At 45.9% G+C, this 21,089-nt stretch overlaps 2 protein-coding genes across 2 annotated transcripts; both read right to left on the bottom strand.

The window, feature by feature from the left end:
• Positions 1–145: 145 nt before the first annotated feature.
• exoc3l1 (exocyst complex component 3-like 1) lies at positions 146–6,915 on the bottom strand. The gene is made up of 13 exons (XM_083665973.1): positions 6,737–6,915; positions 5,881–6,056; positions 5,331–5,550; positions 4,619–5,058; positions 4,022–4,311; positions 3,762–3,879; positions 3,206–3,331; positions 2,775–2,875; positions 2,461–2,577; positions 2,031–2,301; positions 1,574–1,732; positions 1,237–1,373; positions 146–776 (listed from the first exon to the last, which is right to left on the bottom strand). Exons 1-13 carry the CDS (start codon positions 6,774–6,776, stop codon positions 590–592), a joined length of 2,382 nt encoding a protein of 793 aa, XP_083522099.1. The 5' UTR covers positions 6,777–6,915; the 3' UTR covers positions 146–589.
• A 2,262-nt stretch (positions 6,916–9,177) lies between these two features.
• anln2 (anillin, actin binding protein 2) lies at positions 9,178–20,536 on the bottom strand. The gene is made up of 24 exons (XM_083666484.1): positions 20,466–20,536; positions 19,686–19,807; positions 19,313–19,492; positions 18,885–18,971; positions 18,334–18,512; positions 18,057–18,149; positions 17,108–17,228; positions 15,106–15,212; positions 14,854–15,063; positions 14,452–14,552; positions 13,850–13,991; positions 13,579–13,714; positions 13,194–13,373; positions 12,854–12,980; positions 12,672–12,720; positions 12,521–12,574; positions 12,261–12,293; positions 12,094–12,115; positions 11,812–11,918; positions 11,220–11,273; positions 10,878–10,964; positions 10,682–10,789; positions 10,367–10,512; positions 9,178–10,032 (listed from the first exon to the last, which is right to left on the bottom strand). Exons 2-24 carry the CDS (start codon positions 19,777–19,779, stop codon positions 9,882–9,884), a joined length of 2,568 nt encoding a protein of 855 aa, XP_083522610.1. The 5' UTR covers positions 19,780–19,807; positions 20,466–20,536; the 3' UTR covers positions 9,178–9,881.
• Positions 20,537–21,089: the final 553 nt, after the last annotated feature.

Raw genomic sequence — 21,089 nt, 5'->3', positions numbered from 1 at the left:
TGGCTGTCATATTAACCCCTTGTGAGAAAGAGTCCTTCTTCATTTATTATATGCAGTGATCCACACAGTTTTGTCAAAGTTTATTATAATCACCATCTGTTATTTTGATAAAAAAATCACACCGTGATTTTCATATAGCTTTTATTTGTACACAATTCAATCAGAATGTACATACAGTGATGACAATGACACATATGTTATGATATTACAGGTTGATCATTTTGATCATTTTTTTCTCCCAATTTACAATTTGTATTCAGTTCTTCACGTGAAACAACAACATGGAACATTACATTACATTGCAGGCTGATCGTCCTATGTGGGTCCATAGTCTCTTATTGTATATCCATTTAGAAATGTAATGTTAATATCTCCATTGTACAAGGACCACCTTGTGAAGTCTGCAAGAGCCATCACAGTCATATAGTTCTATCATACAGTTTAGTAACATATAACACAAGCTGTGTGTGTGCGCGCGCGCAAGTGCATGTTTATGTGTGCATGCATGCGTGCGTGTGTGTATGTGTGCTGTTTGGGAATAGATTGTTCCAGACCAGAACCATCTCTCTATAGCTCTGGTTTGTTCTAGTCAGGCACACTTGGCAGTAGGCAGACAGAAAGGCATGCTTGAAGGGGGCACCAAGATGTCGGTGAAAATGGGCCGGTAACCGGAAGGGAGGGGCGGGGCGCTCTGCTCCAGAAGGTCCAGCACTGTCCCTCTCACATCCCTGGAGACGTCGCCCCTGACATCCAGCAGCACGGACACATGCTCCTCACTGAGGGCGGAGACAGAGAGGAGAGTACTCAGTGACACCCTGGTTGTGTCCCAATAGTCTTTCCTCTATTTCTTGCTTGATCTCTCCTCGTTTCCTTCTCAAAAAGCATTGGAGGAGAATATCTTAGGGGAGGAAGCTCAGATCTTCTCCTCCAATGCATTTTGAGGCAAGAATGCGAGGAATAGAATATAGACTATTGGGACACACACTCTAAAAAAGTATATACATCACTGAGGGAAGGTACTATGAAGAGGCAGTAATGTGTACAACATGGATTGTTTGATACAGTATGTTATGGTGTGATATGGTGGAGGTTTTTAGCACCTATGGTCAGAGACTATCCACATCATTTCTGGTGCAACTGCAATGGAATGTATTACAGTATGTATATTCAGATGGAATTGTGAACAATAAAACGCATATGAAACTGTCTGTCAGACCAGAGGTTTATGTATTATACCTTATATCAGGGTACTTGGCCACCAAGCCAGACACTTCCAGAGTCAGCATGCTGGGGTCTTTCAGGCGGATGAAGTCGGCTAGAACAGGCAGCAGGGCCATAGGATTCACCTCAGCTACTACAGATCCCTCACCCTCCTAAACACACGACACCAAGATATACTGTACAGTAGAACGATGCTGAATAGGAGGAAGAGAGTAGTGCTGGATGTCTCCTTCGACTAAGTATGGGTAAAGCACATTCTCAGATTCAGTGGCCTGGTCCCAGATCTGTATAACAAGTCGACTAAAGCACATACTGTAGACAAACAGCTGGAGGACCAGCTATATACACTTACCAACAGTCCCTGGAAGAGGTCCCTCAGGTGTTGGGCGTCCTGTGAGATGCGTTGTGCCAGCTGTCGTCTATCCTCTGCCCCCTTACAGACCAGCCTCTTCTGCATCAACGCTCTGACATATTCCACCACCGTCAGCCACTGGCACTCCTCCTGTAAACGCTACAGGAACACACAGAGCACTCAGGACACACCACACACTGGTGGACATCAGACAGAATGTGTCAGAATAGACTAGAATATCTGTTATAGAATAGAGGATGGAATAGAGAAAAGTAGAACAGAATAGAGTAGAACTGAAGAGCACAGACCAGTACAGAATAGAATCGAATCTCAAACCAGAGGAGTATTCGCATAGAATCTGGCGTGCTGCTATGATAGAAAATGATATGAGATGATATGGAGATTATGGATCCAGATTCAGAGACAAACTGGACGGAGTAGGATTAAGGGGTCTGACCTGTCGGCAGGGTGGGCGGACACAGATGTACAGCTCAATGTGTCGCTCCAGAACCCCACAGAGCTTAGGGGTGACGTCACCCTGGGCTAGCCAGGACCGAGACATCAGGCCCTGCAGGAACGGCTGGAGATCCAGGAGAAGCTGATCCATCACCAGACGACAAGCCCGCCTCACGGCCCGGTCCAGAGCAGCCAGGGGACAGGGGGGCGTCCGGGAGAACCGCCCCGCTGACCGGGATGACTGCTGATGCTGCAGACTCTCTGTAGAGGTCCTGAGGAGAGAGAGAGAGAGACAGGGGGGAGATATATCAACATCCAACATCCAGCATAAGCATGCACGGATGCGCGTGCACGCACACGCACACACACACACACACACACACACACACACACACACACACACACACACACTGTATTGTACACCATCTCACTTAAGGATGATGCAGTTGCTGATGGAGGCCAGAAGATAATGGAGGTAGAATTTGTTTTTGTTGGAGCTCTGTACCCTTCGGTGCTCCTTCCCAAACTCCACCAGAGCCTCCCGAAACCTGGAGACAGAGAGAGATGGAGGGAGAGAGTTGGGCATAGAAAATAATTGTAAGAGAGAGGGGAAACTAAGTGTGTGATCGTATACTGATCCAGAAGATACCGTAGACCTTACTGAATAGAATGATTGAGTAACCCTAAGCTAAAACATGCACATATCTGGTAGCACACAAGCACACATAGAAAACCACAACATCACCTGTTGAGAAGGTTCTCCATCTCGTAGAGCCCCATCTGTATGGTCTGGTCCCGTAGTGATACACTGATCATCAGAGCCACCCGCGCGTTCTCCTCCAGCATCTAATAGACAACGCCAACACAAACACCACGTCACCACTCAACTACAGTCATTTGTTAACATAAACCCAACACTTGCACAACATCGCCACAGCTTAGTCGCACATATGAAAAGAGCATCTGTATAGCAACTAGCAACTACAATGCAAACCTGACCCTTTGCCCTGCCACTCACAAAGTGCCCTCCTGGTTGTCCACACACCCCCCACCATGCCTTTTTTGGGGGAAAAAGCACCTCCCCTTCCGTAAGTCTGTGCATGTCCCTGAGTAGGAGTGAAGAAAGGTGTGTGTGTGTGTGTGTGTGTGTGTGTGTGTGTGTGTGTGTGTGTGTACCTGTGTGATGATGGTTGGCAGACTGGTGTGGTAGAACCCCTCATGATCAGTGTCTGGTTCCTCATCTCTTTGCCAGTCTGTCAGTTCCACCTCCAGGGCCTTGTGCATCCACTCAGACACACTCTTCTGCGACACAAATACACACCCCACTCAGACACACTCTTCCAGGACACAAATACACACCCCACTCAGACACAATCTTCTACGACACGAATACACACCCCACTCAGACACACTCTTCTAAGACACAAATACACACTGCACTCTGACACACTATTCTACGACACAAATACACACCCCACTCAGACACACTCTTCTACGACATAAATACACACTGCACTCTGACACACAAATACACAGTGAACTCAGACACACTCTTTTATGATACTGTAGATACATTTCGTTCACACTCTTCAAGTACACAGTCCACCCAGACAGACGGACAGACAATCCTGTACACAGATAGACAGACCAACAGGGCTATCCCAGAGGCAGACAGACAGAGAGACCGACTTATACAGATGCATAAAGACACACGTACATAAAGAGCTCTCACCCGCACACTGTGTACATATTTGTTCTGCAGCTGTTCCAGCCCCTCCTGAGAGATCAGGGGGCCCAGCTCTTCTGACTCGATCTCTGCTACCAGGTCTTCATGCCCCATCATCTCTGGACTGCACACACACGCACACGCACACGCACACGCACACGCACACGCACACACACACACACAGGCAATTTGAGTTATCATGGAAAGCCTTCACTACTTTGATATGGTGGCAGAATGTATACAATCTATACACATCATTCTCTCACCTGTTGTAGATGTGAAGGACCCAATTAAGGACAGCGAAGATCTCTCCGCTCTCTAGCTCCCAGGTGCTGATTTGTCCCAGGTGTGTCTGTAGGCAGCGATGGCAGGAGCGCAGGTAGGCCCTGGTCAGGTGGTAGTGGGGCGGGACGCAGTGCTCCAGCAGGTGACGCACCGTGGCCAGATCCCCCATGAGGCCGTGTTGCAGGGCGGACAGGTGACCTGCGAGGCCCGGACCACGCGTGTGCAGGTAGGAGACGCTACGGAACCGTGCAGACACCGCCTCCTCCAACACCTGAGATCAGAGTATAACATCGCTGTAAAACACCTGAGAAATACCACTGCCTGTCAAAACAGGACATAAAGGAATAATACATCTGTGCTAATACAGTTGGTGAATGTTGTTTATTGTTTCTGGAACTTTATTGATTGAAATCGTTGTATTGCATCATGATGTTCTGCATGTACTCTAAGTATATACTGTATCGGTTTGTATTATTCTTCGCATTTGCTTAGCAATGTGTAGATATTTTCATGACTTTGAGTCAATTCATGTGCTCTGTTTAACCCAGGTATCCCTCTTTTTCGACAAAGTGACATACTGTGAAGAACCGTTCCCTCCAGCAGCGAGGCCTCCCAGGGGGCAGAGGTCGACTATGACCCACCCCATCTCCTCTCTCCTCCAACAGGGCCTGGTCCAGGGCCTCCTCCCGCTCCACTATTCTCACTGCAGACACAAACGGTGTGGGGTTCTGTCGGGCCAAAGCCAATCCACTGCCCACCACCGCCCACAGTTCCTTGCCCAGAGCCTCCACCAGCCGCCCCACGCCTGAGAAGTAAGCCCTGACTAGCTCCTCGTCCTGGGGGCTAAGGGACGGGGCTGCCCCTGCTGCCCCGGAGGATGTCCCGGCTGTGGTCCCTGCTCCACGGAGCTGCCACAAGACGTCATCCTGCCAGCGCTCCAGCTCCATGAGACGAGCATGAGCCTCCAGGAGCCGACGGGACTCTACCAGACGCTCCGTCTCTGACACCATACTACGGACTGTGGAAGGGGGGGTGGGAGTGGGAGTGGGGGGGGTGGGAGTGAAGGGGGTTGAGCAGAGAGGTGAGGGGAAGGTCAGAGGGAGAAAGATGGAGAGAGGGTAGGAGGGGAAAGATGGAAGAGGGAGAGGGGGAATAGAGGGAGACAGGGAACAAGGGAGAGAGGAGAGGAGGTAGTGAAACTAAATATAAGCTGCAAGGTTCATCAGATTTTCCCAGGAGAAAATGATATGGTTTGATGTGTCATACAACGTTATTATCAAACAAACTCACCAGAGTAGAGACGTGGCAGGTTGCTAACGGCAGCCAGGAGTTGACAGTGATTGATTGACAGCTCTCTTAGTTTCTCCAGAGCTTTGACCCCCTCTGCATTTATGCTGGACTCCACCCCTGCTTTCTGCAGGGCATGAGACACCTCCTTAAGCTCCGCCCGTGCCTCGCGAAGCTGCTCCAGACCCCAGCCCACCCCCTCCAGGTAGGACTGGACCACAGACTGGAGAGAAAACATGCATGGGAACACACATTATAGCTAGTCAAATAAAGTATATAGTCTCTTTATTATAGCTAGTCTATAGCTAATATATTGTCTTCCTACAGCCACTGTGTCTCACAACACATCTAGGTTTATGAGTTTGATATGTGAGACTAGATATCATGTTGATATTGATACAGATCAGTAATATAAAAGTTATACCATTAAGTCTGTATATAATAGGTGGAATGAGGGATGAGACTAGTGAGCAGGGATGTGTGTGTGTGTGTGTGTGTGTGTGTGTGTGTGTGTGTGTGTGTGTGTGTGTGTGTGTGAGTACTTCCATGATACCTTGAGTCTGGAGTGGATCGAACAGGTCCTCTGGCTCTCTCTTTTCCTGTACTGTCCCAGTCTCTCCAAGTACTCAGGGCGACAGAAGACCCCCGATGCCCACTTTAGGGCAGCGCCCCGTGCCAGGCACTCTGCCCGCTCCACCTCTGGCCACACCTCAACTGGGAGAGCAGCATCTGTCAATCAAATGTAAACAATATCAATTTACCAGAAGTCACTCGATCAAACAATTAACAATTTGAAGTGGATCCACACTTTTATCTGTCTTTATGATATCACTAAGAATATCATATTGATATAAGAATATCACTGTGTGTTTGTGTCTCACAATGTCTTGTGAGTTTACGTGAGTGTGTCGTCATGAGTCAGCGTCGTGCAGAACTGTGTGTGTGTGTGTCAATTAGACAAAGAGCACCGTCTCTGTCTGAGTAGTGGTCATGGGACACTGAGATATTGCTCATGGGCATTAACTGTGAGAGCTAAATGTGACATCAGTAATTCTGCGCAACAATAAACCGATAGAGCTCTACCATGCAGAATGAACCTGATGAATTCGTAAACAGCATCATCATGGTCAGAAGAACACAGCCACAGCAGAAACGCTTTCTCAGAAACAGTTAGGCATTACCACTGTCTTTCACACAGACTATATTCCACTTGTAGAGGCAAATACAGTAGGCTATATTCAAACACACTTACACTTACATTGTACGCTGTATTAAATACCACTCCATAACAGTCATGTATTCTCTCTGCTCTTGTGAGAGTTTGTCAGATGTGGGTGTTGGTCAGTGTTAGCTGGTGTACTGTTGGTGCTGGTTGTTAGTGAGCAGAATGTAGACTGTCTGTACTGTACCTTCAGGTTTGTCACCACCATTCTGGTCTCCGTCTGACATTTAAGTTCAGTTTCAGCCGTCCGTCTGGCTGTCCGCCACCGAGAGTGCCCTACCCCGAGGGCCAGAACACCACTGAGACAGAGGGATGAATACAGACAGAGAGAGAGAGAAAGGGAAAGAGAGGAGGAGAGAAGGCACATATCCATTCTACTGACGGCCTTCCTCTCTCACACTCCCAGACACATCCTCTAGGCAGAGGCCGGCAGGAAGGGAGGGAGAGAGAGGGGGAGGGCAGAAGCATAGGGAGAGAGGGGGGGGCACGGATGAAGAGGGCAAGAGGGAGGGAGAATGGGGTAGGGAGGGGGAAGGCGAGAGGGAGGCGGGTGAGGGGGCAGGGAGGGAGGGGGGCAAGAGGGAGGGAAGTAGAGGGAGGGAACTCTTGCCGTTGCCAAAGAAAGAATTCAGATGAAGGGGGGAGAAGGGGCAGAGCGGGTGTGTTGTTGTTGTGGCCTTATGTCCAACAGTGCCTCTCTGTGTCTGAAGATGTGCTTTCCCTCTATTTACCTTTCCTCTATTTTACACATACTGCATATGCTGTGTATGCTTTTTAATCAGAAAAAACACTACAACTACTACTAACAAAGAATAACCACAGTCAGTTCATTACTATTGTAAACCTCAGTCAGTTCAGTACTATTGTGAACATTTAGCTGTGCCTTGAACTTTGTGCCATTGATGTTCTTCTCTGATCCTCTGCAGCTGTTGAATTCCAAGACAAACTGGGGAGGGAGATTTCACAACTGCTACAATACCTCTGAGGGAGGTTGTTTGTTTGTGTACCAGTCAAGGCCTCTAACCTCTCCTCACCACTGGTGTTTACATCTCCCTGTTTCCCGGACCTCTTCAAAACACTTGCAACTATGCCAATTGGTCCAGAGGCGGGGGGCCAACAATAACACACTCTCCGGGGTATCACTACACTACTAAAGCCTTTGTATTAGTTATGAGATTCCTCCTTATATAACTATCTATTATTTGAATTGAAGATGTGCCAGTTTGGAAATCTGTGTAGTGATTCGGCCTCCATATATCAGTGAGACGTGCAACTGGAGTTCAACTGGGGGGTATTCAGTGAGGGGAAACGTTCAGAACATTGCAGATAGAAATGTGATTTATACCTTAAACTGTTTAGAACTGACATGACTACCTCGGTAGTCTCTCGATTTTTTGGTTCCGAGGTTACTCCCTTGTCCACATGACAAACTGTCATACCTTTTACAGAACTGTGTAATGGTGTGTTTTTAGAGAGTCGGACTCTCTAGAAACACGCCATTTCATGTGTCTGTGTGAGAAAGAGGGAATAGGAATTCCATGTAAGGGATTGGGGAGAGAGGATGTTATATTGACTTATCTCAGGGTGGGACTGCACTGTCAAGGCCACTGACCCATTGTTCTGACTGTATCAGACTGACAACAAGGATCACAGGAGTCAGTGGATCACCATCATTACTTCCCCTATAGGCTAGATAGCATTGGCCTTGTAGTCAACACACCACTGACAACCAAGCCCAGGGCCCTGTTTGAATACTGCTAAAATGCATCCTTCCTTCCTTTGTAATGACTGATTTAACATGACTTTATTGTATAGGATTGGTGGAACAGCCCATGCTTATACCAATCCTATGCTTTTAAATTGTTGTAGGAGAGTGGACAAGTGTACACTTCAGGGAAAAGGATGAATAATTGGGAGGCAGGAAAAAATGTGTCTCTGTGAGGTGTTGGAGTGTACAGCTGTAGAGGGCTAAGACCACTCCCCCACTGTCATCACCTTGAGCTGTACTAATGGCCACACCTCAACCCAGAGGGGCTTCAGGGAACAGGAAGTCTATTTCTGTAGCAGTAACCAAACACAGGGAGGACTTCCTGTCTGACATTCCTGACCTGGGCCGAGTTCCTGCTCCACTTAAACCCATTCACTTCATCCTTCGTTCATATTTACATTGTCAATGGCTCGCTCTTTCATATGCTAATTTAACTAGCTCTGTATGGAAAAAGATCATTCACTGCATTAAGTAATCTTTCAGACCATGGAGACTATTTGAGCCTGTAGAGCTTTGAACTCTCTTAGAATCCAACTATTCAGTTGAGTGAAATAAGTATTTCCTCTATAATCAATTTACTGTATTGGGCCATATTTTCGCAAAACATCTCACTATTCTGCCACAAAAGTACCCCATTATATCTTCCCCAGAAACTTTGGCTAAAGCCTTTATATCAGCAAATAAAAAACACTCTGAACACCTACAAACACTCACATGTATGACCCAGCTGTAAACCGCAAAAGCAAAAGAACATCCAGGGCTACTCATCAGGAGAGCGTGATTCCAAATCCCCTCTGCTGTATGAGTATGCTGCACAGGGGCTGGAGAGAGTCTAATCAGACACACTAGATGCTGTTGGAGCCACTTTTATTGCCCTGTCTAGTACCTTCAATCAAGTGCATGTAACAATGCTGACAACATATAGGAACATCATTCATGTACCAAGAGAATGTAAGGAAGTAGAAAATGGACAGTAAATACATGTAAAAGACAAGGCAGAAATAAACAGATTGACTACAGACAGACAACAGTGTATTCATTCATCTCCCTCTAGAATCCTTCATCAGGCACAGATCAAACGTGTCACCAAACATCTACTCCTACTCTGTACTGCAGGGGGTATAGCAGCAATAGTTAAGCACTGAAACATTAGCTACGGTGTGCTTTGTAGTGCCTGGCTTAGTAAAAAATCATAACTAACTCCTGGACTAATTAGCTAGCTTAGTAGTATTAGGACTATTCTGATATAGCATTGATATTCATAAGTAGTGCATCTATATAAACGTTGATACTTATTAGTAGTGTATCCATAAACTCATTGCATACACCTGTATACTGTATATAAACCCTCTAAAAATAAAGCCAAAATAAGGTGGAGCTCTACTTCAAAAAGCTCTGTAAAGTGACAAATCAAACCATGGCAATTGATCACAATACATAAAAGAAAACAATCTCCCAATAGTAATCATCAAAGCCATATATTACAAATGGTATATTTATGGCTGTGGTAATCCATTTTAAATCAAAAGTTCTATATATTGCACAGCAGCTTTCTTGAACTGAGTTACAGGATGCTCTCCCTTATGTTGCCACTGCTTCCTTGTGTGGCGGGGATCAGAGGTCGGCGGTTCCAGGTATGGAAGTCCAACAGAACCTGGTTCAGCTTCTCCATCCATTCAGCACTGTCCTGCCGCGTGTCTGCTGAGAACCAGCACCTGATGGGCAGAGAGGACATGTTCTTTTAAATAGTTTTAACTAAACTTGTGCCCTTACTTACACAGTGCCCTGTGTAAGTAATGGGACAGTGAAACATGTTTTCTTCTTTTGGTTCTACACTCCAAAAGTTTATGTTAAATTAAACAATTACTATGAGGTGAAAGTTGAGATTCTCAGCTTTTATTTGATGGTATTTGTGTACATATTGGTTTCACCATTCAGAACTATTTTTACGGTACACCACATTACTGCCAGGCAAGTTACATAAGTAAAGGGATTACTTTACAGTCCAAGCCATGATACAAACAAAACCATGAAAGATGTGCATCTTACTTGGCCTGAGGGCTCTGATCATCCTCCTGCAGGGTCTGGATGCTGCTGACTAGTTCAAACGTGAACGGGCGAGCACAGGAGTCCCTCTTGACTGGCTTCACATTCCGACTGTGCGAGCTAGACAGAGAGATGCTGCCTTCTGCTGCCTGGGAAACGAGAAGACGGACAGAACAGGAGAGAATTCAAAGGTCAACGATGTTGACATGTATCAATATCAATTCTTTGTATTTTGTAAAGCCATTTTGTTGAGCTGACAAAAGAGCTCAGCCTCTCCCCCTCCCTGTCCAAAGGCAGCTCTGTGGAGGTCATGCCCACCTTGGTGCCCCTTTCGTTGGGGTGGTTCCAGTAGGACAGATAGCTCCCCTCCAGGACGAAGAAACAGCGGTGCCATGCCCCAAAGCCGTTCACCACCTCGAACATGGTCTGGAAATCAGAAGTTGTAAATTGTATTCTAGGTTCTACAGGTGAGATGCTTTTAGAGACAGTTTGACCCAACAGTAATCTAACTCACCAGAAAGCCTTGGTGTGAGACATTGGAGTGACTCTCACTGTCTAGATGCAGGTAGATGTTCCCTTCTAGAGGAGACAGGAAGGGCACCTGGAGACAGAGGAGAAACATGACCATGGACACCTGGATGGGGCTTACATAGGAGGAAATGAACAAACATGCAGAAGAACACACTCACATGCTGGAAAACTTAACACACGGCGACACGTTGACTTTGTTGACTTCTTTCAGTTTAAGTTCTAGATAATACACGTTCCTAGAAACATGCAAGTCCTCCCCATGTGATGGAGAAGCAAAGAGAATAGAGGAAGAGGGTGAACAGTGAGAGTAGTGAAAGAGTGAAACCTTTTCCTGAAACTCATCCCCCAGGAGTCTCCTGATTTTGCCTTCAAATTTCATCTGGGTGGAGAGACACAGAACAGGAAGTGACAGACCAGTTACATCATCACGGACCACACCCATGTGGAACAACTCAGTGTAAAACAAAGACGTCATGATGCCCATGGCACTCGCTATGTTTTATTCCCAGTTGCAATATTTAATGTGGGAAAATCTTAACAATAAATTAAATAGATTCAAAAAATGGTCGTGCTCATTCTCAGGTGACAGTAAGTGAAATGCAAAGCCAGTGTTCATGTGGTTCAAGAGAGGTAAAAGAGGAGGCAAGGTAAACCATGGGATGGAGTCATGGTACCAACACACAGTAGGTACAGTGTGTGGAAAACACAGTCATTACAGAGTGATGCATAACAGGTGTGCGAGACATCCATGTGAGAACTAGTCCAGATGTTGTAGTCTGGGAACTGCATTCATCCTCACCTGACATACTTCCACTCCTGGAGCTGCATCCAGCCAGGTGCATGGTCTTAAAACAACTACCTAACTCACAACGCCACACACGTTATGATCAATTATGATCTATTGGAAAAGAGCCTACCTTGTCCAGGGGGAACTTGCTCTGGCCCAAGGAGGCCAGGGTGATCTTGTGAGAGCCAACCAGAGAGAAGTTACTGGAACGACGGGTGCCCAGGGCAGGCAGGGCAGCTGGGGGGGGGAATCATGATTGTAGATATTCAATAAGAAACTGTCAATACTTAGGATCAACGTCAACTTGAAAGAGCTGAACAGGAACAGGAATATGATCATGTGACCTAACCAGGAAAAACTACAGCCCAGAAACTTAAAAAAACATGTGACAAAAAGGTAGAACACTACTTACAAGTCACAGAGTGGTTGGATCTCTGTTGAATAGAAAGTGACAGAATTTTCAGAAGAGGATCGAGTAAAATAAAGAAGCAGGGTACATAATGCATCTCATCAGCAATGTGTCTAGTAGTACACAGTGAATGGAACATTTCAGGTACAACGTGACGGCAGAACACTTACAGTGATGGTGTTGAGAAGCTTCTTTGGGGTGACCTAAAAGAAGAACAATATGACCACAATGATCCAATTTGAGAGATGTCAGGTGGAATCCTAAATCGAGGTCCTTGCTTTCATGTCAACAGGAAATTTGCACGATGACTCGATTTAAGATTCCACCCTTTGAGAATATCACCAAGATGCATAATTCAATTGTCTGGCTCATCCGTTGAAGGTTGTATAATATGTCTCAATCAGAGGAGAAGAGATGAAGTCTTGTTTACCCGTGACCTCGTGGAGCGGCGGTCCACATGGCTAGGGTTCCCTGAGGTGTGGGACTGTGTAAAAAAACAAAACAAAACAAAAAAACATGTTGTAAACACAGAAAATAAGTATTCATAAATATCATGGTAAATAAATAAATGTCCATCTCACCAGGCTGTAGACCTCCACATCAATCTCAAAATTGGAGCGAATGTCCTGCCTGAAACATTAACACATAAGGACCAGAGTTAGAGTCGAGGACAAGAGACGACTAGTGGCAATTTCACAGAGCACACGACGTGACCCTCTACCGTCCTCCTCGTAACTACATGTCTTCATTCTCTGGGACTTACAGGGTGATGGAGGTGGGAAAGGAGATGGTGTCACCATTCTGAGCATCAGCAGCTGTGGCCAATGGGGTCGCAACAATGTTGCAGGGTCCGTAGCGAATCAGGACAAAGAAGTAGTGGCTGGGTCGACCTTGGGGAAGAAATAGTTAAGTCTGGGGAGTTGTTCATCAGCATGTGATTGATTGAAATGGGTCTTGACCATTAATGAATGACATACCCTACTGTTATATGCATTTAAACATGCTTCATATCTGCTGCAGCAAAGTTGGGTCAAATGCTGATAGCAAAATGAACCACATTAAATCACACAATAAAGAGAGGAATCATTCGTATGTGACAGTACCTGAGCGTGTACGAGCGGAGCACACAAACTCCACCTTCAGGGGGAGCTGGACACTGCTGATGCCGACTGTGCCCCTGCAGGGCTGCTGGGAGTTGGAGTCCCCTTCGCCACCCTCAGGCTCCCCAGAGCCCCTCTCCCTCAGCCTTGCCACCTCCGCCAGCAGTGCCGCCCGCTTCTCACCTGAACCAGCCCACACAGAGAGACAGAGAGAGAGAGAGAAGAGGTGATAATCCTATCCAGCCTGTCACCATATTATCACCATATCAAAAGGCAAGGTGAAACGATGGCAATACTGGGTAAAGCACTAAGGGGGGGGGAGGGGGGGGGATTGCTTTAGGATTCAGGGACTGAGATGAGAGAGAGAGGTCAAAGGGCAGTGGCGTACAGGAGACCAGCAGTAGTTTCTCAGCCTCTGCCTCCTCCAGAGAGCCTCTGCCGTGCACCTCGTCTGTACAGCAGCTCAGGGCCTGCAGGGTCTGAGTGATCACACTCTGCAGCTTGGCAGCCTCCTCGTTCAGCATCTGGACACGCAATTCAGAGGAAGAGCAAGTTGCACATCATCTGTATGGTGTCAATATTATATATATATATATATATATATAGGATAGACACAGACAGACACACAGTTCGACAGTTATAATACTGCTACAACTCACTATGATCCTTTCCTTGGTGTTGACAGAGGGCTGGGGGCAGGACTTCTCCGGGGCCCGCCTCTGCACCCCTGGACTCACACTCTGAATGGCTGGCAGGGTGCCCTGTCTCTGCGTAGTACTCTGAGTACGGTAGGCATCAATGCTGCCAATCAAACACACAAACAGATTCCCATTAACAATCACAGGCACAAATGGTACATTGGGATCGCTTTTTTGGGCCAATACCGTTGCTCGTTGACAGTGATTGCCTCATACACACTGAAGAAGGGCTCATACCCAAAGCAATAAATAATTCATTTAGGTTTATTCACCGGAGTGCTGTCCTATTTTTGTTCTTTTGATTATATACAAGGATTTAATTGTTAATGACGTTAGTTGACTACTCTGTGTCAGTTCTGCTTCATGTTCTGCAGGGGGCACACTGATACCATAATAACCTGTAAAGAGGGGCAGACCGATACCGCACTGACCTGTAGAGAGAAGCAGGCTGATACCGTACTGACCTGTAGAGAGAAGCAGGCTGATACCGTACTGACCTGTAGAGAGAAGCAGGCTGATACCGTACTGACCTGTAGAGAGAAGCAGGCTGATACCGTACTGACCTGTAGAGAGGGGCAGTATCTGCGGGTGGGGTTGCCAGCAGTTTAGGGGTCAGCAGTAAGGATGAAGTGTTGGCTAGCTGACTGGCTGCTAATCTCTCTCTCTGTGGGAATATCAAAAACTGACATGTGAATGTGTAAGGGATGCAGCAACAAACAGTGGTTACGTGAGTGAGCTCCTATCAATTTGATTAAGTGAGCAAAGTGTACATGCACAAGTTTCATCAATCCAACAAAGTGGCAGTTTCATAAATCTAACTAATATACATTCCAAATGTTTTATCGTTCAAACTCATTCTGGTCTTACAACTAGCAAGGCACCAGGTTCATCCATCGATATCCTTCTGGTTCAGCATTAAGCAACCACAATGACTGGCGACCCCTGTCTGCAGAGCTGAGTCTTACCATGGGAGTGACCACAGCCTCCACAGACTTGCTGAGAGGAGAGAGGATACAGCTAGGATAACTCAGCAGCTCATCTCCACTGGTGTCCACCTCTTTGGTCTCCTCCACAAATTCTTCCTCCTCCTTAGTTTTCTCCTTGTCCGATTCAGGCTCCATTTTCTCTGTCATCCCTGTGCTTGTGGCTATGCCACTGTCATGATCCTGGGTTTCTTCTTCCTCCTCCTCCTCCTCCTCCTCCTCTTCTTCTTCTTCCTCCTCCTCCTCCTCCTCACTTCCCGCCCCAGCAGCCATCAGAACCTCCTCAAACATCTGGTCAATCATCTCAGCTGTGTTGGTCTCATCGTGTGAACTCAGTTCCTCTGTGTGGAGGACACACCATAAAAGTGTTCAAAGTTACATTCAGATGCAAACTAGGGCCCTGAGATTTCTGCAACTTGGTTTCTCAACCTATAACAAGTCAATCGCTGTGATCAACTAAAAGTTGTCAAATGTATAATCGAAGTGCCATTATTTGCCTGTTGACATTTGCAGAAAGTGGCAAGAGGTGACAAAGTACAAACTGGTGTGACCCAAGGCATTAGGATATGACCACCAGTGTATTTGAAATGTGTGCAACCCAACATAGTCTCACCTGCCTACCTTGTGTCTCAACATATGACAGACTTGCCTACCTTGTGCTCAGGTGTGTGTTATCCAACAAGTCTCACCGGCCTAGCTTATGCATTGCCCATGTAAACAGTATGTGCGTAACCCAGCATTCTAGTGCCTCACGTGCCCAGCTACCTACAGGATAATGAGTCCTGGTGTGTGCTACCTTGTGCCCACAGGCTAGACAGCAACGTAAAACCTCACCTGACATACTTCCACTCCTGGAGTAAGCTGAGGAGTCCAGCTCAGACACAGCAGAGTCATTGATCATCTCAGGCTCCAGGATGAACGTGACTTTCTTTAACGTGACTCCTCTGGCCTTTGACTGCTGCTCTCCTGTCTGTTCCTCATCTGTATGGGCCTCCATGTCAACCTGGTCTCTCTCTGCCTCATATATGTGTAGCTCCATACCTCCATGTTCTTTCTCTGACTGGGCCTCTAGATCTCCCTCCTCTCTCTCTGCCTCATCGTCCATGTCTCCCTGTTCTCTTTGTGCTTCACCATCTACATGTAGCTCCGTAACACCTAGTTCTTTCTCTGAGTCATCATCTGTATCAGCCTCCACATCAACTCGTTCCATTTCTGCCTCTGTGTCTCTCTGTTCTCTTTCTGAGGGAGATGATGAGCTCTCTGTCTCCCTCTGGTTTTGACCTGAATGAGCATCACCTGAGGAAGACTCATCCTCACCCTGGACCTCCTGAGTTAAATAAGACTCCTCACCTAAAGAAGACCCGGTCTCTGCCTGTTCGTCACCTTGCTCTTCAACTGAAGAGGTTCTCTCTTCCTGTGTTTCCTCAAGACAGGACCGCTCTTCCTGCTCCACATCTAAACTAGCATTTCCCTCCCTCTCTACTTCAACTTTCAGGGACTCCACCTCCTCCTCACCTACAGAAGCCCCCTCCTCCTCCTCCCTTTGAGGACAGTCCACTACCACCTGCTCCTCACAGGAGACTGATTCTGACTCCATCTCTTCCTGCTGGCCACCTGGCTGGCCTGGAGACTCCTCCACTACAGGACTACCTGCCTCCTGCTGTTGATCTGATACAGGCTTTTCCTGACAGCTCTTCATGTAACAGCACTCCTCCTCCTCCTCCTCCAACTCCTCCGTCTGCTGCTGCTGTTTGGTCATGGCTGTCTCCTTCACCTCTTGAGGTGGGACAGCCATGTAAACTGAGGTCTCTGCCTCTTCACCTGTTGGATAGTCACACTCTCACACCTCTGTTCTACACTGACAGACCTTCACACAAAACTCTCCCTCCTCCAATTATTGACTATAATGTACTGTATCTATACAAACACCCAAATGTGAATACACAAATATCAGTATTTCGGTTTAAATATAGGCGTGTAAATGTATTGTAAATGTTGCAGTGCAACTGCATGTCTGTCTACGAGAATATCTGTATGACACAGAAATAAACAATTTCCTAACCACATACAATAAAGTCATCATCATGTTGGAGTTTCTCTGACAGCATACAGCAAAAATAACTTAGCTTCTGACTGCTCCTCTTAGAGCTCACCAATAGAGATAGAACATATAGCCAACTAGTTATAGATATGTAGATACTAGATAGATAGCACTGTATCCCAACTATGGTCTCACCTGTGTCCGTGACCTGAGGCTCTTCACCAGGCTCCATAGCAGTGGCAGTGAGGTCGTTGTTGTTCTTCACTGAATTAGCTCCATCATCAGCAGACGCATTACTACCAGCATCAGAGTCTGCCTATTGGACAACCAAAACAGTTAGCCCGGGTCCCCAAAACCATTGTTGTTGTAGTTGAATAAAATGTGTCACTAATTGATTAGTTGAAAAGAAAGGCTGGACGACCCACATCAGCCCCCTGTGGAAGATACCCATAGATAATAGACACCTCAGTCTCTCCTCACACCCAGTGCATCCATAGATAAATGTGACATAGAAACATCTCTAGTCTCTCACACCCAGTGCACTGATACACACAGATACACCCATGTCTCTCCTCAGACCCAGTGCACTGATCGAGTCCATAGGTAAACTAACTCACATCCCAGGGACGTAGCGGAGGCCACTGCAGTCTCGAGTTACGCCTTGTCATATAGGGGGAGGATGCGGAGAAGGGTGGGGGGGTCGCCCTCTGGTGAAATCAGAGAGGCTGAGCTATGGTAGCTGATCACCAAACAACAAAAAGGCTAGGCTACCATACTTCCCAATCTGTTGTTCCCAGAGTACGGTACTCACCCAGCTGTCGCACATTTTCATTCTAGCCCTGCACTAACACACATGATTAAACTAATCACAAAGTTGATGATTAGTTAGTTAAATGGCTGGTCTATTCAGATGCTTGTGCTGGCTTTTGAAACATTGTTCTAACAAGATACAGCTGGAATCTATGCCACGGTATTTGAGCTTAACAAGATCACAAACAATAATTCCTGGTTGTGTTCCATTATCCACACTTGCGTACCACATAAAATTAAGTATTGGTAATGCATTCTAAGTGGTACGCTATTGTGGACATTAGAACACAACCATGTCATTCTCAATTCAAACTGCAGGTAACACTAAACTTACCTCAGCCAGTGACGGGTCAGACCAGCTTCTCTTCAGCCAGACATTGTCACTGATTGGCTGAACCCGTAAAAGGCGTAGCTCCTCCTCCCTCTCCTGATTGGTCAGACAAAATTCAAGCTGTTGAGATAGAAACTTCAGAGGAATCTTAAGAATTGAGTGACATCGTCTGAGTACGCATTGCATACCCCTCCCAGGTAAAGAGTCGGTGAGAAATGTTGGAAATCTCACTTCACTACCAAAAGCGTACCTTTACAGTGAAGGGAGTCGGGACACCCACCTGACGTATGCGGGAGGCCTGCTTGGAGCTTGGCGTCACGTTGCCCTGCAGTTTCTGCTGAATGTTGGTTACAAAGTTGGACAGGGTGGCTCGTGGGCAGGGGTTGGCTGGGCCAGGGCTGGCCTGGGGAGTGGTGGGGGCTTTGAACCGCTCCACCCTTGAGCTGAACTCTGCTTCACCTGAGAAAAACAGCTCAGATCAGATCAACCACCTCCTCACAGCTTACATGTGTCCTATTCATTGTGCATCTTTGTTGGAATATAAGAGAACAATCTTCACAATAACACATAAGTACATGTATTTGACTGTGACCATCATGAAGCATGCATGTGAATCATCAACTATCATCTGAATGTTATAATAGAGACAGACACAAACCAACTACGAATTTGCCATCAATAAATGTTTATTATCAGCTTCTGAAAACATGACTTGTGAATCTACAACTATTGCCTGAATGTCATGATGAAGAATGTCGCACACATGCACACCTCTTCATTTGCTATCAAAACATATCTATTCTCAGCTTGTGTCATCTCTGTATGACTCACCAATGAGATGATTCTCGTCCTGGATAATGATAGATGGTCCCTCAGAACCAGGATCAGACAGACATCTCTGGGCCAACATGGGCCCTCCTGTAATCAACACAACCAGAAAGTTCAGATAGATAGAAATGTGTTAGAAATGTACAACTTTTTATTTATTTGTTTCCTTTTTATATGTGTATGTCTCACAGGGATAACAATCACATATTTTACAAAAGGTAGAAGAATTATTGTCTGGGTAAAGAAAGCATTCTGTGTTTCAAATTCAACAGTTATGCCTGTCTGTCATGGAGAATAGGGAGTCGTCATCTCTAGCTGAGACGTTTCACCTGACTGAACACACCCCAGATCCAATTGTTGCATAACATTGTAGGACTATTTTATCTAGGTTCTGGATTGGCCCATATTACAGGAGTGACACTTTTTCTTACCCTCCCGCCTCTGGGTGAGCTGCTGTACTCTGGAGCGGACCGAGGTGATGGCAGGGGTGTCAGGCTTAATCTCTAGTTCATTGAAGGGTCTGGATGAAGTGGAGGGCTTAGGGCTTTGGTTCTCCTGACCCAGCAGCTCCACACGACGCCGCTTCTGTCCATCTTTAACCCCTGTTACAACTACAGACAAAGAGGACACACACACAACATAACATAAGACCAAATTCAGATCTCAAAGCCTAAATATAACACCAATAAATACTTCCACAGCTTTTCAGGTGCGCTGCCCTTATGCACAAGCATGCATTGCTCACACACATATCCTCTGAATATTCTCTCTCTCACTCGGCTGGTGACATTAACATACACTCACCAGAAGTTGAGGGGACATTGTCCTCTGTGTCAGACAGGGGTTCCCTTTGTCTCTTGAAAGCAGTTGAGTTCCCGTTACGATCATTCCCATCCATCCTGGGATCATTTGCTAGCTAACAGTTTCTGTAAACAAATAAATGACAAGTTATGGCTTGTCAAAAGCTGCAAAAGAAAATAAATGAAAAATGAGCGCCACCACCCATAACTTCACCTATGCACGAACAAGTTTTTCCAGCACACAGTTTTGATACCTGCTGTAGTGTTGCATGTTGGTCCACTGTATTTCAAACAACATGTACTCACCACTGCGTTGGTTGCTTAGGATTCAAAGCTACTCTCAAACAGCCTAATTCATACTCTTAAAGTATGTTTTCTCCAAGATATTGATTTATATATTGCATGACAAGACACAAGTTCGGTTTACTGCCACACAACCTAGGTTGGTGGAATTTGTTTTCATTACAGCATGGAGGGAGAACTCTACATTCACTGACATACACTGCAATGATACATACAACTGTAGATTGCACTCGGTCTGTTAACACGGTCCTCTAGATTGACAAATTGCTTACTAGCCAGCCAGCACTGACAACAGAGCTAGCCTGTCACAATCACAGACTAGCACAGTGTTAGTGGCTAGCGAGCTAGTTAGCTGGCTAAGTAACGTTTGCTAGAATGACTGAATGAGTCGTTTAATCCACCTTCGACATTTCAACAACAAATGACCGAAGAAAAACACTTGCTACGGATTTCTTTGAAACAGGTAACGTTTTAGTCTTACCTTAACAGAAGAAGTGTCCACAAAGCAAACACTTAAAACAAGATTCAAAAGACTTGCTGACGCCTCTCCTCTTCCTTCAAACTTTGAATTTCAGCGGGTCTTCTGACGTGCTTCAAAACTGGGTTCGGTAGAAGTTGCAACTAACTGCTGATACAGGGTCAGATATTATTTCACCCTCGTCATCCTTAAAGCCAGTATTGGAGTGGGATAATCTGATCCTAGATCTGTAGTCGGGGGCCACCCTCAAAATTACCGTAACACAAAGTCTAAACACGCAAATGATTTTGCTATTCTACCGTAATCACAATAGTACGTAGCTAAACGAGCTGAGAATCAACTTTACTTGTCAATAAAGGCATTATAACAAGTACAGTCTCAATGGTACAGTCATTATTTTCATCAATACGAAAATAAAGGACAGTTGTCTAGTCTAGTCTAAGTTGTTTTCGGCAAATTGCAGTTTTCATTTCACAACACAACAAATTATGGGTTTTTTTTTCATCAAGGGGAATACATTTAGGATCAGTGAATTTAATCTATGCCACTGTTTTACAGTTAGGATCAATGAAAACACCACTGTATTACAGTAGAATTTAAAGTATCTTCAGGAATATTTCCTTTGTT

This window comes from Argentina silus, assembly GCF_951799395.1.
Source record: "Argentina silus genome assembly, chromosome: 3".
NCBI lineage: Eukaryota > Metazoa > Chordata > Actinopteri > Argentiniformes > Argentinidae > Argentina > Argentina silus.
Note: the sequence above shows the minus strand (reverse complement) of the source record. Positions and strands in the feature narration are given on the sequence as shown.